At 40.6% G+C, this 26,929-nt stretch overlaps 1 protein-coding gene across 1 annotated transcript in view; it reads right to left on the minus strand.

Moving 5' to 3' along the window:
• Positions 1 to 25,146, minus strand: part of ESRRG (estrogen related receptor gamma) — a 375,092-nt gene extending 349,946 nt beyond the window's left edge. The window contains exons 1-2 of the mRNA XM_086629453.1: positions 25,049 to 25,146; positions 1,103 to 1,148 (exon numbers count right to left, since the gene is read on the minus strand). Coding sequence (XP_086485579.1) covers positions 1,103 to 1,148; positions 25,049 to 25,146 — 144 coding nt within the window. The remainder of the gene's footprint in view (positions 1 to 1,102; positions 1,149 to 25,048) is intronic.
• Positions 25,147 to 26,929: the final 1,783 nt, after the last annotated feature.

A 26,929-nucleotide genomic window follows, 5' to 3' on the forward strand; every position in this document is an offset into this window, starting at 1 on the left:
ATATCCTGTAAAATACTGCAAAGCAAGCCAAAGAGATATGACAACATAAGAGGCATACTATTTATGGAATGCACTTACCGTCATTTAGAAAAGGAAGCTGACATGAGCAACAGCCTAAATTTAGCAACACATTTAGTTTTTATTCACTAGTCACAATGACAACATTTTAGAAGGCTACCGCACACCTTGTGTGCTGAGAGGTTCCACTGAAATTAAGACAGACTTTGATCTGAAAGGAATTCGGGATCAGCTCCTTAATGAATACAACACTGAGTTAAATTAAGGCAATCACCATCTTGACTTTCTATTCCAAGTAGATATAAAATTACATTGATTGCAGGAAATGGTGGCATTCAAACAATATTGCAATGGCCAAAGCCTGAAAGCTAAATTCATTGTCGAGCTAAACTAGGCTTTCAGAGGGCACCATTTGATTTGAGGGAAAAAAGCATCTACAAACCACATATTTTCAATTAATAGTTTAAAAGGCATAGAGTAAGAAAGGAAAAACACTGGTCAATATGCTACATGCCACTCAGGCAAGTAGAGTCTCTGCATGTAGCTGTAGATACTCTAGGTATATATACATACATATACACACACACACGGGCAGGTGCATGTATTTGAGGTTTTTTTTAAGGCAGGCTGTACTACAAAGGCCGAATTTGAGATCCAGAAAGACACGATGTATCTCAGAACAGCCCAAGAATGCTCTTTTATCCACATTATCTTTAATTCAAAAGTAATTCCAAATCAACAGCGTGCAAAGTTAAACCTAGTTCTCTTGAAAACTCAGAAAAACGAATTAATTCGAACCCTTACCTTTGGCACCTTAAAGACTTTTGGTCATGACTTACCTGTATAAATAGAAAGAACTAATTTACTACAGAAATGCCCATGGGCAAACATGTTCTGGCTAATGAAGTGTTCAGCTTTTGCATGATTAACCAGCTGGTGGGGGTGGTGTAAAAATCACAGGGCATAAAATAATAAGAAAAATTGATTAGCAGCTCTCATTTAAAGTACTCTATGAAAAATTTCCTTATTTTTGCTCAGCAGTTTGGAAAGTGACTATACAGAAAGATAGACCCAAATGACTTACCAAGGAGCCAGGCAGAGACTGCACCAGGCACTCACTCCTCCAAGACCTGCATCGCAGAGAGGTTCAAGTGAAAAGCAAGATACCGACCAGTGCCATGGCTGGATTACGTATACAACAGGTCCTGCCACTAGTCATAAAGGTAATTGTCTACTATATTGTGAAAGATGTTGTATAAAGTGAAAAACTATGACTATGCTTTGAGTCAGTTCAGTTTCTTCCCCAGTGCTCTACTCTTGAGCACCTTAGCTGGCTACAGCTACTCCTGTGAGCCAATTTAAGAAGTGCCTCCATATGAGCCAAGGGATTCATACACTACTGAAAAATAATGCACACATTTAGGCGATGCTACGTAAAGAAGTTGGTTTTGCACTCACTAGGGACAAAAATTCCCTTGCCCTCTCCATCCTCTACAAGGGGTTTCTTACAAACTCACATGCTCTGCCCTCAAAATAGGACCTAATCAGTGTACAAATAATCAGCAGACAGGTCATGAAAATAAAGTTATCATTAACCATCCCCTAAACCAAGGCAGGTTATCCTGAAGCAGTTTCACTTCATACACATTAGCTCTAGGTCCCTTCAGTTAGGGTACAACTGGCACGTGACAGTTTCTTTTAGAAGGAAATATGTATTTTTATGATACAGGATTGCTTCAGAAATATCAAACAGCTGCTCACACAAAGTATATGCACCAATAATAAGAAACTGCAAAAATTTAAGCTACAGATAATTTGCAATAGGCCATAGTAATAATGACAGTCCTCTTTACCTTCATTATGTCTATGGAAAATGCATATTTTACACCTGTTTATAGGCCTTTAAAAGCCAGATTATAACTATGTACCATTGGAGAAACCAGCAAAGGATGTGCATCTCAGGGATTTGCAATGTGTTCCAGCCCTGGGGATGCAGCCTTAACTTCGATGCTGGGACTTTGTGGGTTGGGAACCTACATTAACTCCCTTTGGTAACACAGAAGCAGTCACCTTACATCCATGGCTGATTTCTAACCACAATCACATATTGCCTCCCTGAGCTTCCCCTCTCAAGGTATACGATGGTATATGATATACCTTCACACGGCCAGCTACCTGGATAAGAATTCAATTCTTAAATCACACTAAAATATCGTGCACACTGTGGCTCAAACTATTCAATCATACCACAGGATTCTTTGCAAGAAGTAACAATTTTACCTGAAGTGAGAGTTACTGTGCGAAGAACTAAAGCAGAACTCTGAAGCCCTTTTTCCTTTTTTCCACAACTCCTCCATTTATCTTAATTACCACTTTCCGAGGAAGATAATATCCCTTTAAATGCACCAAAAGAGTGATTTTTCCATGTTTTTCCGTACAGGAGCCAGGCAGATTATCCTGAGAACAGATCACTTCACGCATACACCATACACTCTACTTCACCCAAAGGTTCACACTAAAGCATCGGTCAGGCTTGCACAAGTTAGATAACTACATAAATATTCCATAGTGGTCTTCCTTTCTTATCACATACATCTGAGAAAGCTTGTCACTAACTTCACGGTCAGTCGAGACTTCTGACATCAAAAAGGTTTTTACATGCTTTCGAGGCTCTGCTGGATAGGTGGATCTTTCCACAGTTGCATAGTTCTTGCTTTTGAGCCTCTCTTAACCTTTCAGAAACATTTTTACATATTAACACTTTGGAAAGTGGGCATAGAGCTGACACAAGTGAACAAATATAGAGGAAAACTGGTATAACAGTGGTATGATGCCACATTTCCCTCAGTATATTGGTTGGGAAAGCACTAACTCGAGATAGAGTTCACGATAAAATTGAAGTTTCTAGTTAAGCAAGAAGTGGCATTAAATTCCACTTGAGTCTAATTTCTATGGTCATATTTGAATCATGAACAATTTCTAAAATATCAGGTATTTCTAACTCTGATCAACTGAGACTCTGACAACACTGGAGCTTGTAAACTGCATTTGAAGTTATTTTCAAAGATGGTAACAGCCTAATGTGGTTGCAACATAACTTACTAATTGCAGCCCTACTTGCTACGAAATTATGCTGTGGACTATCTAAGTAACATTATAATTTTGGCTAGGCTACTTGTTTGAAAAGTAAATTTAAAAAAAAAAAAAAAAGCTTGTTTGCCATAGAAAGTAAATGCTTGTTAAAACTGTAATGCCTTAAAGGAATTCGGAAATACAGCTACCAGACACAGCTGTTTTACAGATGGAAAAAAATAATTCTTCAGACCTGTGCATTGTACTCCAAAACCTTTATTTAATTGTCTGCTTGTTTACTTACAAGCAATTCATTCCGAAGAGCTCCCAGTGAGTATATACTGTGTGCTCAGCAGAGGGGTCAAGCACAAGATACTGGCTGCAGACTACAGGTTTAACTTCAAAGGACATCCATACACAAAGGTATTTAGGTGCCTAATTCCACTTACATCAACTCTCAGTGAAATTGATAGACAATAAGCACCTCTGAGGACATGATCCTTTGACATTAACACGGATTCCTCACCTGGATTCAAGTCCGTACTTTTTCAGACAACAAAACAGCAGAAAATAAAAACCATTTTGCTCCATGGCCTCCTTATCCTCACCTATATTGGAGTTTCTCGAAGGTTGACCATGGTTTCCAGTAGAGGACACAACAGCCAAACAGGCTGGTCTAATTAACTGGAGTTTTTCATACTAATTAGTAACAACAAGAACACAAAGCAATCAATAGGACACCTTATGCCACTGCTGCTTAAGTCTGCTTTGAGTACCCCTGGTTCAGCCATACCCTTGAAGCATATTTGGATGGTTCTTCTGGCCACCCACTCAGGCAGCATCAATTTTTAGTGAGGACAGTCTTTCCCATTATACTGGAAATTGATAAGCAACATTGTTAACCTGAGTGATGCAGCTAAAAATCAGGTGTAAAGAGCATAACGGGGAGCCAAAGGATTTTTTTAAACAGAGTATTTTGACTACCTCTAACGTGATTATATACTCAATCCATGAGTAACATAACATGATATTCACCCTATTGCAAACAAGTGGCATGCAGACTTATGTAACACACCCATCTCGCTCAAGCTCAGGGGGAACCATGCTCTGCGGCTTCACTGGACGTTCGGTGACGTACTTCTAACTTCGTATGAAAAAAACTCAACAATTTATTCAAAAGTAATTTTAAACTCCTTCTGAAGGACAGCTGGCAAGAAAGTAGTATGTTTGAAGAAGAGATAAACACAGAAAACCTGTAAACCATCTTCTCCAATTGAGAGACCAAACTGCTAAAATTAGTTCCTGGAATTTCTCCTTTGGGTGCCAGTTTGAGTCTTGTTCCAAACGACCACTAACAACCCTCCTGACTTCGAAATAATCCACAACTAGTCAATAAGACCTATTTGCTAGTTAGATGCATGCAACCCCCTCGCAAAACGTCACATATTTGTAACTTTATTTTAAAAAACTCTTTTTTGTTCCAGTGTCCTGAAAGAAACTGTACAAACACAAAGAACTCAGATGCCCTCTCAGCCCCCACTGGAAGTGACAAGTGAGTCCTTCTAAAATTGCAGACACACGCCGTCAAGTGCAGGTGTTTGTAAACAAGTTTGGAAATGTTTCTAATTATAAATCGTAAGAGTTAAAATTAGAAGTCCAATCCGCTACCTTTAAAAAAAGAACTTCCAAAAGGGGTCCATCTAAATGAGCGCAACCAATGACGTTTAATTTAGCCGCAAGAATAGAATTTCTGTGCAGAGAAGGACACTGTTCTTCATCAAACTATGAACTATGAGTTACAGCACATTTCTTTAAAAAAAATGAATAATGATTTTATAAGAATTTTAATTTGCTTTCGTACTATGATACTGTATATTTGAACATGCAATCTAAAAATACTCTATTCATAGGTCTCCTGCATTTCATATAATTAAAAAGAAGAAAAAAAAAAAAAAACACATTCCCAATACTTCTTGAATCTGTCTTGGCTGCCAACATTGAAATTCAGCTTTTATGGGGAACTTCCCACGCTGATCTTCTGAGAACTCAAACCAAACTCTGCTTGAAGGAGCCTTAGTCTTCTGGATGAAGTTCTCCCTGATATCCTCACCTACTGCAAAGCTTGGCTTGCCCTGCCCTGGCAGATAATGCCGAGGGATGAAACTGGAGAGGGCAAAAGTCATCCCAGAGCTCTGGCTGATGCAGATCTGGGGATACTGTCACTGAACTGGTAGTGTCTCAGTCTTGCTTGCAGCACTCTGGTGTGGAGGTCAGAAATGTAGCTCTAAGGAGCCACAGACTTTGACTGGCATCTCAGACAGGTTGGAGGGAGGCTATTCCTGCAGTTCTTGTACACCCCAAATTGAGTTTATAAAGCACTATGATGAGACGGTGCTGGCAAAATGATGGACTTTACCTCTACGGAAGCTTTGAGAGAAAGGAGAGCTTTTACCAGGCTCAAGGGGAGATAGCTCTCTTTTTAGGGAAAAAAAAAGGTTAATACTGGAATCTCTTGATCTTCACATTATTTCTTAAGGGAAATGCAAGAGCACATTTGAGCATGTCAGAATAGCTTTGGCTGATTATAACTGAGCAAACATGAAATAATTTCAGAGAGGCTTGACTATAGCCTCGCTTCAAGCAAGGAGTAGCCTCTTGCTGCACTGTCCTGAGAAAGCTGGAAAATGGATTAAACAGTGAGGAACTGCTCCTGGAACGAGGTGGGACTGGCCCGGCTCAGCAGATATCCCTCTACTCCACACCTACAGCACAGGCAGTGGCTGTGAGGGACAGGGGAACCACAGCTCTCTGACTCAGGCACAGCCAGCCTCCTCCTTTTCCAGGATGTTATACAACAGAGGAAAAACCCAAACCCTCAAAAAACAAAACAGAAAGTAAGTTGTCCTTGTCCTGCCGCACCAAGGGAGCTAGTTCACATAATAACCACTACCTGCCTCTTCCTTTTTCTTCCTTTTCCTTTTCTTTTTAGTGTTCGCTGCATAAAAATAATTGCAGTTTCCACATATTTTTTCTGGACAGCATTTTGGAACTCACTGCCTTCAACAAACACGAAATGACCAGTTTAGCACCTCTCTTGTAGCGAGCAAGAGCAGTGCCACATCCAGATGAGAATACAAACGTACTGTCGAACTGGGATCCTTGCGAGTGGGAAGCCAGGGATATAACCTGGAATTGTTTATCACTTGAGCCAAACCTTTTTTTTTTTTTTTAATGTTACTAAGGAAGGGCTGGAGAAGCCCAGTTCTCCACTTTGGTGAAGGGAGCACAGTAAGCGGGAGAAAAGCAAGGGCACATCTCACCTGCTTCCAACAGCAGCTGGTGGTGGCTCCTCCAGCTTTTCCTTGGCTGGGGGGTACCCGGCCCTTCCCTTTCCTGGTGGGTGCAGTGAGAGCTCCCCCTCCTGATCCAGTTTAACCAATGCTAGACCTTGTCCTACTGGGAGCATGACCCGAGTGAAGAAGGCAGGTTCAAAGGCAGTATCAGCAAGCTAGGTTTCCTGCTAGAAACTGGCACCCAAATTAATACCCTGAGGGTGGAAATAGCATAACCTTCCAATTAAAGCCTACATAAAGGTATTTCTTTATTAAACATAGATATATGTGCACATGCACGGGTTTGTATACATACTCTGACACATCTATACTATATATATATATGTTGTGTATATACATATATATGTGGACACACACCTACGTAGCCCTGCAAATCTTTAGTGCTACTAATCTCATTGCAATTTCAATTCAAAGTAAGTATAAAAAACTGTCAGTTTCTACAAGCCCATCTAACTTGTGAAGCATCTAAGCTTCTGCACAAACCTGTACTGTGTTCAGCTGGAGAAACATTTTTCCCTAAATGAATACGTACTGGAGCTGTGCTTGCATATTAAAAAAAAAAAAAAAAAAGCTTTCACTAGGTATATAGATATTTTAATTAACAATATGTATGTATTTAGGAGATTCTGCATCAAAGCCTAGATCAGATAGGGCAATTAACCCATTACAGTTTCTCTAAGATATCAGAAAAAAGAAAATACATTCAGGAAATGCTTAATCGGACTTAAATTAAGCATTTGAGTGCTAAAATAATCTCAGATAGCGATTTATTTTTAATATTTTCTGCATGCTGAAAAGGAAAGCACGAAGAGCAGCGCGATTGCATATATCTTCTACCAAAAATAGCAGAAAAATACTATAAAAGAGTGCCTGATGGGTTGGTTATAAAAGTAAAGTATAATCCATTAACTGCTAATTAGAAGCATCAGAAGCAGGCTTTGCTGCAATAAGAGCTGGCCCCTAAGTAGATGTTTCTGTAACCATTTAAAGGCACAGCATTTCTCCAGTTGCTGAGAATGGAGCTTGGATGGTTTCAGCATAAAGGCCATGTGAAAAGAGACTATGGCACTTGGCCATGTTACCCAGCTGTTTTCTAAATATGATGACAGGTGCCATTTTTTCCATTTGATCGTGGAACGTAATACATCTTCAAACAAATTTTCCCCAACCAGTCTGATGCAGTTACATTTCAGAGATTCAAATATAAGAATGTTTTTTTTTCTCTCTGACAGACACATATTGCAGAGTCTTTGGCAGATATTTCATTATCTGCCTTGCTCTCAAAGCTGATTTTTGTTATATGTTGGTTTTTTTTTTTTGCTTTATACTGCTATTGTAGGAGAGAAAGAATAAGCATTTGGCCAAAAGATTTAATTCTGAAGAAATTGTTAAAAAATTTAAAAAGAGAAAAAAAAGCTACTATTTATATTTAGACTTAATAAATTCACCTTGCAATAAGGAAGGATTCTCTTCCTTTCTGGCCACTACTTTCCAAAGGATGAGAAGTATTTCCATAATTTCTCCCATTCTTTATTTGACTAACTACCTGGTCAAACCAAGCTCCTTTTCAACTAAGGAAAAAAGTCCAAAAGGCCTTTTGATCCAGTTGCATATCAAAAGGTTTTAAGGGCTCAGGGCAAAAAAAGGTGAAGCCAAAAGAAATGCCAGCACCACAACTCCCTGCAGAAGTCACCAAGACACAGAAAGCAGCAATTATGGACATGAGCAACAAAGAGATGATGCCTTGAAATGGATGACAGGCTCCAAACCCCAGCCATGCTGGATGCGGAGCCCAAGGGAGCTTGGCTTCCTCCAGGGCTTGATTGGCCTCAAGCAGCGGATGATGACAGGATACAAGTCAGGCTGCATAACTTGAAGAATAAGGAAAAAAAACAAGCAGATAACTAACTTCCCCTGTTAAGAAAAGGGACATAGCTAGCACAAGGGAAACAGTTCAGGTCAACATTTTGGGTTCTTCATCTACGTGGATGGAACAATTAGTAAATAAAGGAAGAAAGTTTGTGTGTGGCAGGAAATGAGGGCATTTAGGTTTTTTTCTCTCTGCTCTATTTTCATGTACAAACACAGAAGAAACTTGTTTCTTTCTTTTAAAATGGTGAAACAGGGGCACCCACTAAAAAAACTAAGATGATAAAGTATCATTTTCTGAAGTTAAACATCTAAGAAACAATAAAACTATGACTACAGTAGAAACAATAAAATGAATTTTAGCTTAAATCAACATCTGAAATATCTGTTAACCCTGGCAACTGCCTTTACAAGGCAGATGAGTGTATTTGGTTTTGTTCTGTATGTAAGAAAACAACTGTAAAACGCCCCAAAGCCACAGAGCGAGTCAGTGTCAAAGACATGATTAGTAGTTCAGAAGTTATCTGATTCGGGTCACATGGTGTTCCAAAAACCATACCTAAATATAGCACGCAAGAGATCCGCACAAAGAGCAATCCCATCATGGGAGCAAACTAAACTCTCCACAAAATTAATTAGAGTTATTTTGAGGCAACCAAAGGAAAGCAAGGAGGAAAAAAAAAAAAAAAAAAAAAATCAGCCCTTGCTCTGCCTACTTCTGCAAGCGCAGATGTCGCTGGTGTGGACAAGCCTCAGTCTGCAGTACGGGCATGTAGAGAGATGCTTCGGTTCCTGGGGGAAACCCCAAATGAGACTAACATGGAATGTGGGTGAAGGGCATGGTGTGGCTGTATCAAAGAATATACCGCGTTGCGGAAGAGGATGATCCTGCCGGTAAAGGGACCGGCAGGTAACGTAGGCATAAATACCCAGGTGGGAAGCCAATATGTAAGCTGCTTCTGTAGCTGTTAACGGCATTCTTCTAACAGAGAAAACAAATACCTTTTTGGAAAGGGAAGGTCCATGTAAATTATACTCTCAGCACAGACCAGGACTCTGGGAAAAGCTAATGCTTCCCAAGGCAGAATTGAAAGAAAATTCCCTGTTGGAAGTTGTTACCTCTGAAAGCCTCCATTAGGATTGTTCCTTGTTAGAGCAAGGCATGAAATGCAGCCTATAGAGCTAATTCTAACAGTCTTCCCTATGTTTAGGCATCAGGAGAAACCACATAGGTACAAAAGATCCTCAAAAGGCAGCAGGAGAAAGGGAGGAGTGTTCCTCTGGTCCCTCAGGTTTCTTTTGGTCCTTCTCTGTAAAGTGGCAATGCTGTTTCCTACATTTCCTGAACACCAAACTGCCATTCACCCTCTGACCACCACTGAACGACAGGCTGATTTCAGCAGGCTGCCCTGGTTCCTGATTTCCCTATAAAACCTTATTTAAAAAAAAAAAAAATTTGCATCACCTTTGTTCCTATGTACTGGGGGAAACCTCGTTCTTCACTCAAGCGTTAGAATGAGCAGGACAACATTGATGTTACCTTGATGGCCAAGGCGAAGCTGAAGTATGGGCTACGGAGAGCAGGGGAGAGAGCAGGACAAAGCTGAGGAGAGGCAGTGCCATGAGCAGCGCTGCCGTCAGCGGGCAGAGAGCAGGCTCTCCAGCCCAAACTGTGTAGCAGGTGCTCCAGAAGGCAGGTAACAAACAGTCTGAGCCCGGGTGTGACACCAAACTGCAAATTTCAGCTTGAACGCTTCAGGCCATTAGCAGGTGCTTCAGGCAGTCATCCAAAGCAAAGTAAGAAAGTGGAAAGAGCCAAATGCCGGTTAAAGAGGTTTGCAAACGCGAAAATCCCAGTGCGGGCAGATAAAATGTTTGCCCGGTTGTGGGAACTGGCTAGCCAGGAAAAAAAGAAACAAACAAAAAGCATACACCATTTTTTGTAAAAAAAGGCTGTGTTGGGGATTTTACTATCTTGCACTTAAGCCCCGAGATGCAAATGTTGGCTGGGATGCTGAGATCAGCAGTTATATGTCCTCAGGTGGTTAGAGACAAGATAGAAAAGAGCTGGCATTTGGGGAAAATAGAGGGCCCATTTGATAACGCTTCACTTGAGCGCAAGAGGGTTTCCCCTGCGGGTATTGTCCCAAAGAACGCTCCAGGCAAGTTTAGACTGGTTCATTACTTGTCACATCCAGAAGGTGAGTCAGTTAATGATTACACTGACTCCCTTTCGACTTGTTTCACGTGTTTTCAACCCGCGAACTGCACTCGTATCGAGTCAAATGCCACTCACGACAAACAGAAATACAGAGGGCATCTGCTTTTCAGCTGCTCATGGCACATCTATAGTTATTTTGTTTGTCAGGATTTCACTAGTGGTTTGCAAACCGTATTTTTGGTAGCTAATACACAGCACTTACAACTTGTGTTGGGGGGGGGTGCCACTTTTCTATATAAAAGTACAAGTCAGAGAGCTGGCACTTGCTTTATTAGGATTGGTCTCCAAAGGGCCCAATATTGGAGCCTTGAATGTTTCCATATCAAAGCTGAATATCTCCTTCCGCAAAGGTTAAATCCCTGAGGTCTCCTCAACCTGGCACAACACGACTTGGTTTAAGTTACCTTACACAAACATAACAAATAGGACTGGCTACTCCAAGCGGGTGTTGATGCAGTCTTACTATATCGGCCAACGATAGTATATTTAAATCAGATGGTCACTTGAACATTATTGGTGAAGTTCTCCTCGCTGAGGGTTGCATCCTTTGCCAGAGGCTAGCAGGCTTGACAGAAGGAGAGAAACAAATTCCTTTCATCAGAGTCACATGAGTCAATATGTGGAAAGATACTTCCATCTGCTCTGTGTTTCTGGTGACACGACATTACCGTATAATTTGGTATACATTTCTAACAGAACAGATAAAACAAGATGTCTCAGCAAGTGTCGGTTATGTCCCACATCTATGGGAAGTTCTCTCAAACCATTTTCAATGTACAGTGCTATAGGAGCGGCTAAGACTCACAACGGAAACGCTGGAGGGAAAAACATGTTGCTGTTTATTTCAGAGAGTTATGGCACAGACAGACATCTATGGTGCACTTCTAAAAAGAAACACATTCTCTTTCTCAAAGCGCTCTCCGAAAAGGCACGTTTGGTCGGCTACGGAAATCACCGAAGGAACCTGCTGTGTCCAGCAACTCGCGGACGCACACAACTTACTAGACGTAACCCATCAGCAGAGTGGCCTGTGCTGTTTCTGCATTAATTTTGTGTCCCTGTATGTTACCAGAGCCCTGAGACTTTCATGGTCTGTGGGCAGCAAATCGGCTGAGCCAAAAGGGAAGGTTCCACCTGACTAGGCCAGTAGGAGCTATATTAAGCTTGTCTCAGCTGGAGGTCATTCTGCACATTTTGAAGGCTGCTTTCTTGGTAGTTGGTCAAGCAATCGGTGTCCAGAAATTAAGAACCTGTTTTTTATAACACCCATAATACACAGAGCACTTCTGAATTCTAGACCCTACATACGTAAAGGTTTTAATTTCTAAAACATTTGATCAAAGCCATTTCTTTCAGGACCAAGCAGGCTCTTGGGTTTGTTAAGCAGTTGCTTCACGTCTCATTCCTAGTAGGCTGCTGGTAGCCCAGCAGCCAAGAATTCTTTTTCACAATTCCAAAACATTTTTTGATACTTCCTGACCAAATGGCTTTGCAGTGGAAAATGGTTTCTGCCACCATCTGTTGTTACATAGTTAGGAAGTGCTAGCACTTTCCTTCAAGAGGGAAGAAGTTGGGAGGACGCTTGGCCAATCCCAATGGAATAGATATTCTTTTCCTTACTGTCACTTTACGGGGAAGGCTTGGCCTATTTCTCAGCAGCTGTGAAATTGTCATCAGCAGGATTCTTTACAAAGCTCGGTGGCATATGGAATATATTGCTCACTTCTTAGTACTGTAACACCAACCTTGCTGCATAACTGAGCTAGGAAAAGAAAGCAGGTGCTTGATAAAAAAAAAAAAAAACAAAAAACATCACACATCAAGACTTCATAGAATTCATAGAAACCCTAGACAAGGATATTTTAGAGACAATTATGTTTTTTAATTAACTAAATAATATTTTGGAGAAGCTCCTAGGCTTCAGAGGTGGGACAGCCCCTTAAAAACAAGCAGGTGAAATCACTGTATCACAGGACAACATCACATTCTGCCATTAACAAAAGTAATATTCACATTCCACAACGAAGGGAAATGTTATCCCCCCTCTGTGAGACATTAAAACTGCAAGGGTCCAGTCGCCATTTCTGATGTGAAAGGAGATTATGTATTTAACATCAGGTTTAGGTCACCTCTTTTCGGCCTTTTTTTTACAGCTGTGGACTAGCCAAGAAGTAAATTAAAGAAAATAATTGCAAAAATAAAAAAAACCACATGGCATTCTGGTGACCATACACACTGAATTACAAACACAGGGCTAGAATTGCAGGAGTTCAAGTTCTCGCTACAGAAGACATCCAAAGACCAATAAGAGAGAAACAAGCTTGTTGAATTTGCTGTCTCTCAAGCACAAAGTAGTCAACAGCATTTTCATACACTGTCAGAAGAAAAACTAAGTCTAAGAGGAACTGTCAGAAAAGGGATTATAAAGAGACATAGTTAACATCCCCACTGCTGTATATTCCACAGGGAATGTCCTCACTCAGCTATCCATACGCATACACACACACATACATATTCACGGTCATCTGTGTTCTGCTGTATGTAGGAGAACGGCCACAGCAGGTGAAACCAAAGGGCCATATGCTTACAGGCTTGCTCAGGACAGTAGCAAACAGCAGATGCTTAGTGAAGGTCGTGGGGCAGGTGTATAGTGACCATTCCCCAGACTACTTTTCCCAACATCCATCTATTTGCGGCTCAGAGACTTCCTTTAACACAATACATACAATTTTTCCAGATTAGTGCTCCGCTTTTAGAAATCTTCACTTACAGCTACAGACTTTTTTTTAGCACAAGGTTCTTCAGCTACATCGCATGTTTCTTGTACTAAGTGAACTATTACATACCAATACGGAGAAATCCAGTCTGCTGCCCTCATCCCAGAGGAAAAGGCAAAACAAGTATTTGGGCAGCACGTGCTGTTTGAACTGCTGTATAGGTCTTCTGCATGTAGTCCAGCAGAGAAGAGAGGTCTGCTGCAGCCATTACATTGCACAGCAGGAAAGATCCTTCTATGATGGCAGCAGTTTGGAAGCCTTGCCCTAGAGATTATGTTTTTAAGTGGCACATATACTAATAAAGCCATAAATACAGATCTGTCATAGATGGGGCTCTGAAACTACCCATTAGTCTCCTGTCACTGTCTACAGAGGACAGAGCGGCCCTTCAGCAGAACAGGATAGGGAGCACATTACAGGACACCGAAAAACTACCAGCTACATGGACCATCATGGGACAGCGGGTACCTGTCATCTCCCCACAGTAACACACCGAGAGGGTCAGCACTCTTCCACAAGCATCCAAAAAACTAGTTGTTCACAGTTCAATATATTTGCTATTTATGCACCTCCTTACTGCACCAGTAGCTGCTGTATGCTTTACCACCCAATAACGTGTGATTAAGCCAGAAAAAAAAAGAGGCCGAAGGAAAGAGCCAGTGTGCAGGAGCAAAAGGCTCTCCTAGCAGTTTCACACTCTAATGATGTAACACGCAAACCAGAAAATAATACAGACTAAAGCCTACTGTCCAACTGAGCAGGCTTCAATAACACTTAGCTCTTTTATAATGCTTTTCATCCAGAAACCTCAAAATATTTTATAAAGGTGTGCAGACTGGGGAAGAGTCAGAACACAACCCACTCCCTGACTCCCCAGCATTTGCTCTTTCCATTAGACTACATCACTATCTCCAGGTAGGAGCACACTTCTTATAGATGACACGGCAACATGTACATCTGCATCAAATGAATAGTTTTTCCTCAACTTTCTATACACTGATTGCTTTTAATACCTTGTTTCAACCACTCTGTGTTTAAACATAATAGCTCACAATGCACCTATGCTACTTTAGCTACTACTACATGTATAAGTAATATTTCATGTGAGATGCAATCCTCCTTTCAGTTACAGTAGGAAAGTAGACAACAATCAAACTATAAATGTCCCTTCTCAAAACTTTTGTTCTCTTCCATGTATAAAGGAAAAAAACAGATTTAACGATCATCAAGACAAAATAAAAATTATTATGATACGGGAAACAAAGAGAAAACTGTGAAGAGTTTGCTAGAAATAGGAAAAACTCAATACTTTCCTCCACAAGAAACAGGTTTGCAGAAATTATCATAGAAGTAGGGTTTCTTAACAAAATTCAAATGGCCAACATAGAATAAATAAAAATTTGGAAAGCTTGAGTGTTACTTTCAGTGTGACCTGTCAAAATCAGTATGGAGAGTAAAGTGAGTCAACAAAACATACCGATGGTCACCTGCATTCTCAAATCAGAAAACTACTCTGTCAACAAACAAGTTTTGATCCTTGCTGCAAAAGCGGAAATCCACAGCACACCTCAAAAGACAGCAGATAAACTCCAGATTTACACCTATGAAACCACATTTGTGATTTTTAAGTCTTTGTTGAACAAATTATATTTAGCATGCATCAATGCCTATGCGCTTCTGAAGAAGGAAGGTAGCTCATATAAACTGTGTATGAAAAAACCCACGTCAAAGCTATTTTTTTTTCCAAGGTTTGCAATGAAAACAGTATTGCTCTGAAAAAAAAAGGAAGAAATCCACCAAAATTTTATCTCCGTTCTCTCCAGTTAGAACTGCTGGCTAAAAAAAGGAAGAAATCCACCAAAATTTTATCTCCGTTCTCTCCAGTTAGAACTGCTGGCTAATGAGCGGGTTTGCATAAACTGAGTTCAAAGAAGACATAAATAGCATCTTTTTAAACTAATGATATTCACCACAGGCCATCTAAAACAGGCGTTAAGAGTGGCCCAAACCAGATCCCCTCTGTGTTCACCTAAGTTTGAGGCTTTGAGCAACCTGGTGTAGTGGAGAGTGTCCTTGCCCATGGCAGGGAGGTTGGAACTAGATGATCTTTGAGGTCTCTTCCAACCTAACCATTCTATGATTCTATGAAGTTCATTTATTTTTGTTTTGCTCCATTTTAATGTATGTATACATCTTGTGTTTTCAGCCTGTCTTTTCAGCCCACTCCCATCCTCCGCACTCCCGATCTGTCAGCCAGGCTCCAGGGACAGGAATTAAAAATGACCACATTTAAAAACCGTACCTCCCTGCGTAACAGACTTTACAGAAGCAGAAGGACTAAAAAGCTGAAAAGTTCCCCACGGTCTTTGCCTACTAAAGCCCACAGCTTGCCAACAGCAGGCTACGTTTTAGTGTCAAAAAACAGGGCACCGGCTTGCGTTTCTGTGCGATGGGAAGTGCTGGGGTAACCCTGCCTCTTTACAGTTCAGATCACACTGTTCATGGAGAAAGTCAACAACATGGGGATGCTCAAAACACCCTGTAGTATTACACGGAGGATGCAAGATGCTTGCTGAGAAATAGTGCTGACACCAGAATACGGTTGATTCAGCACGAGTGATAAAAGCTTATTTTTGGTTGGCTCAGGCAGTATTTGATTAAAATAGGATTGAATCCTCACCAGAATGACTTAAAAATCATTTTACACCCATCCTATCAGGCTGCATGATTGCCCATCTTACAATGTTTTCCACCATTAAAAAGAAAGGAGTAAGATTCTCTCCATCAAACAAGCAAAGAGGCAGCCGAAGTCCTTGAAAAGAGTAATGTGAGGAAGTAGAAGGAAGGATTCAGTCAACTGGCAACCAAACAGAAGACTTCTGCTGTTTCCCACTGAGAAGTAACAGTATCTAGGCTATAGATATGTTTGTCAAACATATCTATAGCAGGGATAATTAAGTTAGCACAGCAAACTAGGTGCATGCTTTGAAGTGTTCATGCAGTTGCTATACTAACCTTTCTTTCACCTGGTAGGTTAAGCTCACCATCTCCTCACACATACTTGCAGACTCGTGACCTATCCTCTGTCCTCATTATCACATCGTTTCTGATAGCTGAATGTCTTGGAGATGATATTCAAAGGTTTTGTTATAAATAAAGACGACTAACAGAAGCCTAAATACAAATTTCTGTCACAGAGGAATAACCACCTGGAATTTCTTATGGCTCCTTTCAGTTGAGGACTTCACATACTCTACAAACAAACAAACAAATATTCCTACAAGGTAGGTATTGGTATTTTTCCTTTTTTCGAGGCCTCTTACGATCAGCATTCAAAATCTTGACCCTCTGTTTCCTATAACTGCAAAAACTGGGAAAAATAAAAATTGCCCTGCTTTGCAAAAATCCCCATAGGCATTTCAGTTTCTATGCTGGTATCACTCCAAATAACAGGGTCAAAATATAAAATAGCAAGATTTAAAACTCCTGTCTTTCGCAGTATTTTTTTATTCTGTAATATTACTGGCAGCAATACCTTTTCTGTAAAGATCAAACCTAGTGTGATGGTGAGGATTCTGCTGAAGCCTGTACTGGGGCTTCTGTCAATGGTGAGAAGAGCACCGCAGGAGTACACAGAATCTACAAGGATATTGAGACTGATTCCCCCAGATCTTAGTGAAGCCAAGACTTTATCCTCTGTGCTTTTCCATACAGCTGGAGAACGATTTCATATGCAAAGATGCTCACTTACCTACATCCTCCTACAAATCTGAGTTCTCTGCTGCCTGTTCTTCACCCAACTCGAGAGGAGCCTGTCACCAGTCTCGCCTTTTCTACATTAGGTTTCTATGGCAAAAAAACACTGTTACCTTGACTTAAATCAGTGTATTCCTAACCAGGGTAGGACCATGCACACACAAGACAGTTTCAAGGCAGTGAGTTGTAGCCCAATGGACTGGATCAGCACATGCACTTTGCAATTTCACTCCACACAGAAGTAACTGGTGTTGTTTACTTCTGAGCAAGAGACACAATTACGATAAAGACACATATGTCCTTGTGCCTCCACTATTATACAATTTCTACTTATTTTGTCAGACATACCTGCGGTTTGGGTATTTATGGATCTGAGAAATCCTACTTCAGACATAAGCATTGTTGACAAGGCAAGACACAGCTCTAACTGTCCTTGTAGTGTCCATCCTGTGGGAACACATGGGCCTCTATTTTCCAGGAACGTCAGCTGGACACATACATTCTAGTCTATTCACTCAGCAAAACAGGAAAAACACCCTCTTTCTGCATTTAGTTGTTGTACCTCTGCCTTTATTTCCCAGTTTGTACCTCTGCCTTTATTTCCCAGTTAATCCTTAGTTACGGTTACTGTTCCCGGTATTTCATTTCACAGGAGGCTGGCTGAAGTCAAACCTACATTTTACATGAGAACAAAAAAAAAAAAAAAAAATCTCACCTGTAGTCCTTTACCCATACCCATAAAACAAAAGCATAAAAATGCCTTAAAAGAGTCAAGCAGCAGACTTACCTCCTGCACCTCCGCTGCTTTCAGAGAGACAAAGCAAACCAGCAGGACAAGCATCAGAATCTTGCCCTGAAAAGAAGACCTCTCTGCTTTACGACGGCTCTGAGCCCACCTCAGCAGCGGCATGTCACTGGCACCGATGGGAAGCCCAGCGGGACCCCAGCGCACGGAGCCGCTGTCGGTACTGGAAAGCAATGGTGAGCAAAGGAGACCAAACGTCCTCCTACGTGCAAACTCAAGATTCAATTTTCTGCAAGGTTACCCCCAATAATTAAAAGGTTCTGTAGTTTATCCTTAAAAGCTCGTCACGATGGGATCCATCAGAATCGATCTGTTATCTTTTACCTCCACGCGCACCGTGCGCGTGCATATCGTACGTAATATGGTTTACCAGATGAATGCTGGCAATATTTTCCACTAATTGCCAGAGTCACTAAACTGAACCTTAACTAAAATTAAGTTGACTATTAAAAGCTCAATGAGTAACCCAGCAAACGGAAGCACTGTATATAGGATTTAGCAAGCACGCAAGTGCTCTGGCAACCACCAAGGAACAATATTTGCTGAACTTCCTATACCTAAAATTGGTTACATACAATAGTCATACATTCATTATATTTGGTGATTTAACACTCACAATTCCAGCTCCTTCCTGCAGTCGGCCAGCAATGAGTTTCTTTATATACCTAAGATAAAGTATTATATTAGGTACCTAAAGTATTATATTAGGTGTAGGTATATAAGCCTAACATACCTGGCTATACCTAATTTGTGCTTGGTTTTCTCATTCTGTGTAACATGTTAGTGTCTTCATGGAAGTCCAGGAGCAGATCTTCTGCAGTGAAAGAGGTAAAACCGCAAGACAGGAACACTCACAAGACTGCCCTGAACAAATTTTATGAAACTGTCCTTGAAATGCCACAGTGAGATTATGTGACAAATTCAAAAGTACAAAAGAAATCACAAAAGATGTGCTTAGGAGTCAACATTTGTTATGTATTAAAATACCAAAATAAAGGTATAATAATTCAAGCATGCTATTCCGAAAACACGAAGGTAGCGGATTGAAAGTTACAGGTTAACTTATAACATATACTCTCCATTAAAATAACACATCTCCCTGTATCAGTTTTAAAAATACATGAACAATGTTCTTAGCTATTAAGATGTCATTATCATAGACAGTCCTACAAATTTTAGCTACCTCAATATAAACACAACCAGGCTTTGTAAGGAATACATATAGCACTTGTTATTACACGTTAAGTTTATTCACTATATATAGATTTTTTATGATTGCAGTTTCTAAATTTTCAAAGAGTATATCTTTTTTGGTGCTTGTATAGTTTCTAGGCTATACCTCTATACAAATATGTTTTACATTCAGTATTGTTGTTTTCAGGATTGTACAGATGTACATAAATCAAAAGCAGCAATAAATAATACTAAGGTTGCATGCAGCCCAGCTATCTTTAACAAATTAGAAAACTAGGAATTCCTGGAGAAAAAGTTCTCTCTTTCAGGACAGAAGAGGGAGAGGAAAAAGGAAAATGCTCTTATCTGTCAATGTGGGAGAAAAGCTAAAGGCAAATAAATGCCTGTACAACTTTGGCATAAAAAGAGGGAATGATTCAGGAGAAATTCTAACAGATTTCCAAATACTACCCACCCCCCCAAAAAAAAAAATCCAATATTTAAAAAAACAGAAGGTCAAAGTGAACGTATGTAGAGTTACGTGAAAGAGTTAAAGTTATTGATGAAAGACTATTTGCTGATAAGGATGCATCTATTTGAAATAGGATAGCATGTGGGACTACTCGAACAAAAGTCTACAGAAAACTGATAAATCAAGGAACTGAGCAGGATTTAAACAAACAACAGACATGGCTGAGAACACACGAAATGTCACGAGTACAGCTGAGAAATAAGTGATGGCACAGGACCACTTACTCAGCTACTAATAAGACATTATTTGCTTTGGCCTCTGCAGAGTGAGACAGATATCAATCCAGCCACAGCTCCAGAAATTCTTGAGACTGAAGCCCTAAAAAAGTGAGTATTATTTTTGGGTGCGCACATGGAATATCCCAATAAGTCTGGCTTTCAAAAAACAAAACATCCGCCATATATCACAGAGACAGGTGAAACCCTAAGTGACTTCTTGCAGAAATGAGTGCTTCCCCCCAAAACTGCTGTTACAAAACACCAAGGCCTGGATTCTTCAAGAAAACCTCTGGCAATAATAATTTCGCATCCCAGTAACCAACTTGCAGGTGCCCTGCCCATGCGATGGAGCCCTCAGACCTGGTAGTTTACCCCCATGTCTTGTGCAGTGTCAGCAAATTCGCAAGCGGCCATCGTTGAGCACAGAACAGTCCAATACTGCCCGTAGGAGACGAGGAAGGCCATGCACTTCTGAAGACCAACCTCTTCTCTAAGACCTACATGTTTAAGCAGTGATACTTAAATTTCTTAATTTTGATGTCTTTTTCAAGGTTGCCAGGTTGCTTCTGAAAGAAACCTACTGGAGGGTCCTTTCCTTCAAGGACACAGTCGGAGAAAGTGAGATACATCACACACAGAGAGCCACCGTTTCAAGAGAAGCTCATGTTTTCTGAAGTCTGTTGGGATACGGGGGGAAAGATGGGAGCAGAGAGGCTCAACCTTGTCAGGATAGAAGTGCTTGAGAATATCCGAAGCATATCTTTGGGCACCTGGGAAAGCTGGATATTGAAAACATAGGCACTCAGACAGGTTAGGCAACTCCTAAGGTTAGGTGGCAGTTCAGTGGGGATATTGAGGATCTCAGTTTGGTCTTTCAATGCCTAAATCCCCCTTAAGTCCCACTTAAGGCATCTAATCCTTTTGTGGATCTGGGCCTAAAGCCTTGCCAGGAAGAAGAGAGTCTATGCATGCAAAAGCTGATGGTCAGCGACAGTCTGGTTCTGTTAAAACTAAAATACACAGAGAACGACCTTATTTTGTACAAAGGAATAATGCAGAATAATCAAAGACGTGTTCCAGTCACAGAAAGTTAATGCAGCTGATACAGATCAGAGTCCTGTCTTTAGACTCCCACGACAGTTTTGCTGACCAGAAGAACATTATAACCCATAAATCAAGGGTCTTCAGTAGCCCACAGTAAGAAGTACATTTGGAAATGTTTAAAAGACAAAATGACTCTAGGAGTCCTCAAAAAAATCTTCATTTACCCACACCAGCTAAAAGGTAAAACTAGACAGGAGCAGAAATTTATAAAGTGCTGTAATGCTTACATAGAGTTAATAATTCAAAGAACAATACTCTGTCATTCAGTGACCAACTAGTTTGCCATGCTCCATGAAATTAAGCAGTTTCAGCCCAGTTCCTGTAAGCCAGGAGGACATCTAACAAAAGCTCCCAATTTATTTCTCACTTACCTGCAGTGCTGTTGGCTATCTCAACAACAAAGTAAAGTGTGAGTAGACCTGCATACCAGTTTATCCTATATTCCCTACACCTGGTACCTTCACAGCAAGACTGCTTTTTTTTTTTTAAAAAAAGGTGCCTATACTTAAACCACTTGAATTTAGTTGACAGGAGTGTTGATATGATATTTCCATATTAAAAAAAAAAATCTAATTGACAAAAGTGGTATTTGCATAAAAGTAGTAGATCATATTTACAATCACAAAATACAGCTTTTTGTTATTATTCTATATTACTGTGTTTACAAGGGAGATATCATGAATTATTACTAATTATTTTAATGGTAAATGTTTCTGCTGGTCCCCAAGTAGGCACTGCAACATTTGCCTGACTGCACACACTGAGATTTCTCTATGAGTAAAACATTGAGGTCTCCATTTTGGGGATTCAAACGCATCTTCACAGAGCTCTGCTTAAATGCGAATTCTGGCCTAAGTCTCCTGCAGCTGCCCATCACCCAGCACCTGAACTTTATAAACTGGGAGAGAAACAAGGAGATCTCCCAGTTCTTCCTATCTGCAGATGGGCACAGAGTTCTGGCATCTCTCCCACATTTAATGAAAAATGCAAGTTTTTCATTAAAAATCAGTATTTGATGCAAAATACGAGAGAGTAGAGATGCACGTATGTCACAGATCATAAAGATGCCGAAGATACTTTGAGCAAAGGGAAATTGCCCGTTGTCTCATGCCAGTGAAGTCCATGGGACCAGGGTTCACTCCTTCCTTCCTGAACACTGCACTATCACTCAGATTGAAACTTGGTTTTCTTCTGCCAGGCACAATGATTCAAACGTCCCCCACCTGGTTTTCAAGGGGTGTAGGAATTACTAATGCTTCGTAATGAGCTTATGGTAAGGCAGCCAGTGTGGTTTCCCCAATTTACTCGTATACTGGTCTCCAGTCTCACTGTCCTTTCACCTGCATTTTACCTTCAGTTCTGGACTCGTCCCAGAGTTATGTACGCAAATTCAAGGTGATATCTTTTCTGTCCAGCCACCTCCTCCCTTTTGGTAAAGTGTTAATATACTCATAGGTCTGACTCACAGGAGTATTTCAATACACTCTTAATACCGACACAGACAAGCAACAGAAAATATTTTGCAATTTGAGGATTTTTTTTCCCAAAATATTCCTGTTAAGGTACTTTCCTTTTGCTTCTCAGAAGTATTTTTTTTCAGTAGAAGTCAGTCTGTTTCTGCCTGCTGTTAATCTATATACAAGCTAAATCTTACCTTCCCGACTCACACAAGCAATCGCCTCCTCTGTCTGGCAAGGCAGCTCAGAAGAACAGGGAAAGGAGGATTTGTCCTGTATCTAACTATACATTTTAGTTGCAACCTGTGCTTGACAGAGACTGGTCAGCTGTAACAGACTGATGAGAAATTGTCTGAAACTGTTCTGGTTGAAAAATACATAAATCATAATTACCGATAAAACAACATAGATGTATGTGACATCTGTGAAATATAGAAATAACCTAGAAATATAAAAATAACCAAAGTTCTAGTCTAGGACTCTTACAGTCTAAGTTTACCAAACTATATAAATGTTACGACAAGTAAATACACAAAGCAGTAAGTCAGCATACTCCAAGGTGACAGAGCTGCCTACAGAGCAGCAAGGGTTAATTTTTTTGGAGAGGTTTAGGGGGCCATGGAAGTGGGGAATTCAGCTTCAAACTGGTTTGAATTGTTCTATTAAATAACACACAAAGTTATTTTAGTTTGCGTTTCTTACTGGCTATTATTGCCCTTCCAGGTTCCCCCTTTCAGAGCGCAGGCACGGCAGGGGAGTAGCACCCGGGAACAAATTAAGGGAGCAGCACTAGTGGAACGCAGCAGGCTTGGGGGAGAGACCCACTTAGCAGAGAAAGTGCTTAAGCAGAGAGGTTTGTGCCTGCATCTCCGTGCACGTAGAGAGGTTTGGCGAGCGCATGCCCAGGCAGGAGGATTTGGTTATGGTTAGAATTTGTGAGTGACAGCCATGTGACAGCTGGGAGTCAGCAAAGATTTTGTAGGGATGGAAATTCCTGAGATAGGACACACGACTGCTCATGCGATCTGCATGTGCCTATCATCATGCTGTATTATAATAGCTGACACTATGGTTTACCAGTTCTCCAAAAGAGAGGCTATAAATTAGGAAGAGGATTTGAGGAATGGTGGATGGGAAATGAAAGTCATAACGTTTAAAAACAAAGGGATAAATATAATTTGTTTTTGTGTTTTCGAAACAAGCAAACAAAAACCTCCAACCGAACCACACAACAGTACTGAAACTTGCATTTCCATGATTCATCTTTAGTGACAGCTTATTATTTCCTTAGAATATATATTTTTTTTTTTTCTTACAAAGTTACCTAGAAAGGCCTTGCTCCTACAAACATAAATGCCAAATTTTAAGTACATGAAGAATCCCACCGATTAGAGTTATTCCTACATTTTCAGGATCAGGGCCTAAGTCACGACATGCAATTAAGCAGAGGCATTTCCAAAGAACTGCTTCATTTTCCCTTCTGGGGGTCTTATGCAAACGTGAAGCCAGTGGAGATGTGCAATTTAAATCAAATCTGAAAAACTGAAATACTTTCCCTTTAACACTGAATTCAAGCCGATACAGTATCACATGACCTTTACCGTAATTTCTATTAAAATCATTTCATGTCTGGTTGCTTCTGCTATCCTGGCTCATTTGTATTGTTTACAACAAGTCATTGCTCTCGACAGTTAGTGGTGGCTGAATCCATGGTTACCAGTTTTTACATTCACTGGTTAAATGGAATGCAGCTCTTCGGTGGGGTTTCATGGAGAAAGCTCTTAAGAAACCACAATCCAGCTATCAATCAGGCTAACCTGGGAGAAATTAATCTGATAAACAGAAGTATCATTGCGTATAAAAAATTTATGGAAAGGGAACTCGAGGTTTTTATTAGTCGCAGTCGCAAAAGTGGACACGTTCGGATCGGACTTAGTGCACGGAAGACTTAGGTTATGTGGTCTACATCTGACATTCATCCATGTTGTGCCTCCTCTGGCGCTCACTGCTAATAAAACTATACTGTTTAAGGCTTTAAAAAAAAAAAAAAATTCTCGAACACTTATTTTACCAGAAATGTGCTTAGAATATAAATAGTACTTAAATACAGGTTTAACCAGACTGCAGTCCCGGCAAAGTAACTTAAACAGACACAGACAAGACAGTAAAACACAAAATAGACAGCCTTGAGTAGAATTCAATTAAGACAAAAACCATCCCAAACAGTGCAATGTTGTTAACTACAAACAAATATATTTTATTGCTACCTAAGAACAATACGCACTAATTCCGTTTGCCCTGTTATTTATAGTTTGGCGTAGGGTGGGGTTGCCAAAATCAAAAAGCAAAGCAAAAACTTATTTGCAAGATGGACCCCCAAATCCTTTAAAATGCCTAAAAACATAAGAAAACTTCTCTGCAGTTTGATGGCTACAATAATTGTCCCACAAGCTACATGAGAGCAACAAATAGTTAAATCAAACATATTACTACTAGCTCATCTACTGCAAAGTCACTGTATCAGAAGCCCGAATTGATTTGTTTCCTTAGAACAAATTGAAAATGAACGTAACAGAACATCCGGAAAAAAAAAAAATAATAAAAAACCCCTCCTGCCCTGCTAATCGGATATTGTATAATGGTTGATTGCAGCTTTGCACCGTGCTATTGTCGCCTATATCGTACGTACTTACAGGTTCTGGGTTCTTCCAAGAGTTTGGTGCAGTTTCAAGGACAAATGTCTTAAGGAAGTCTTGCTACTGTGCAGCAGTGATCCTAGCTCTGATCTCATTACATGAGCAAAGTGCTACAGCTGACAATATAAAGGAAACTTCCCGCGTGAAGAAGAAATCTTGGAAAGTCTCAGGGTTAAAAAGGCTGCTTAAACGTGCTGCTTGATTTGCTCCCTAGTTGTGTATACACAGTAGCAGCTGATCTCTGTTTGCAGCCCTGCAGAAAGAAACCTTTGCTGAAAACCAATGGCATCACATTTCAGCGGAGCTACTGCCAGGCTCTGGAGAGCAAAGCAACCTTTGACAACTTCACCCAGTTCGAATCACCGGCGTTTGCTGCATGTCCTGCAGGACTTTCAAAACTGTATATTTACCGAATGATTTTTACTAATGCCGTTCTGAAATCCTGCATCCTGGGCAGCGGTGACACAAGCAGAAGTCTCCCGCACTGTAATAGGAGGTTTTTGACTGTGTCACGACTGTGAACTGCAGAATTCGCCACAATATATTTTGCTTTGTCTTGATTGTGGCATTTGCAGATGAGAAGCTGTTTAGCGGTGCTCAAAAGCATTTTTCTGCCTTAGAATCGCTAAATTAAGGTTCATAGGCATCTTGTTTATCCTAAATTCATCCCGAGCTTGCCTTGCATCCATCACACACTTCTCAGCACTTTTATTTCCTGATACAGAGTACATGTCAAAATATCATAGGAGTGGGAGGGGGCTGGTTCTTTCATTTAACATCTTATCTAGAGCCTTTTAGCATGGTCCTCGTTGGACTAAAACTGAGGAACACAACACCCCAAAAGTGGCAAAGTTTGGTATTCTGACCAAAGTCCCAGTGTGACTCCAAATACCTGTTAGTGCCCCCTTAGCTCCTGCCTCGGCCCTCCAGAAGCGACCAGGGATGCACAGAACCTCCATCAGCTTCTGTGGTTCTTACTGCTGTCCAAGTAAACTAATAAGGCCGGAAAAGCGACGTTTAAAAATAATACATCTGCTAGCACTACTTCAACTCTGAAACTGGGAAGCAACACTCCAAACACATCCTCGCATTTGATGTCAAAGAATTATCAATAATTAATTCAGATTTAGTCGTTTCACCGTTTAGCCCAGGGTGATTCTCCAAAAAATAGCTGGGACCATCCATTCCCCCAGCGCACGGTCAGAGCGTGACCGTAGAGCTTGCATTGCATACTGCTTTCCAAACGGGCCCTACTTCTCTCTCCAGGATAACCAGCAAACCTCCGAAAGAAAATTTAGAAGAGTCCCTTTTAAAAGTGCACCATTGCAGAGTTTGGTTAGGAGGAGTTAAGGGTTTTTTTCTGGGCATTTGTAAGACAGACTATTCACCACCCTCTTTTCCCCTCGGGCGCTATGACTATTCTAGCTACTAGTATATTGCGTGTTATTTCTTTAATATTTTGAACTTTATTCCAAAGGGCAGAAACCAAAACTGACAGTACATCAAGACAGCATGCTCTGTGATTCAAACAGCAAAATAATTGAGATCCTGCACATACACAACATCCAAGCGTGTGTGTGCATGTCACACATGCGCGCGCACACGCTCATGAGCACAAGTAAGTACAAGGGTTTGTGGCACGGTTTTCAGAGATAGTCATAGTCCTCACCCTCCTTCAATTAAAAAAACGTAACAACAAGTAAAATAATTTTTATAAAAAGTGGGCATCGTTTATAGCAGGGTAACCATACTGAATCAACACGTGCTTCCACCCATATTTGCCCACATTTGCCTCTCTCCTTTGGGAGAAGGAGCCTGTCCACCCTTGAACCGTGTCACACCAGAGAAAGGCAAGCGTGTGGTGGCACCAGCAGGATT

Source organism: Tauraco erythrolophus, chromosome 2, assembly GCF_009769465.1.
Source record: "Tauraco erythrolophus isolate bTauEry1 chromosome 2, bTauEry1.pri, whole genome shotgun sequence".
Taxonomy (NCBI): Eukaryota; Metazoa; Chordata; class Aves; order Musophagiformes; family Musophagidae; genus Tauraco; species Tauraco erythrolophus.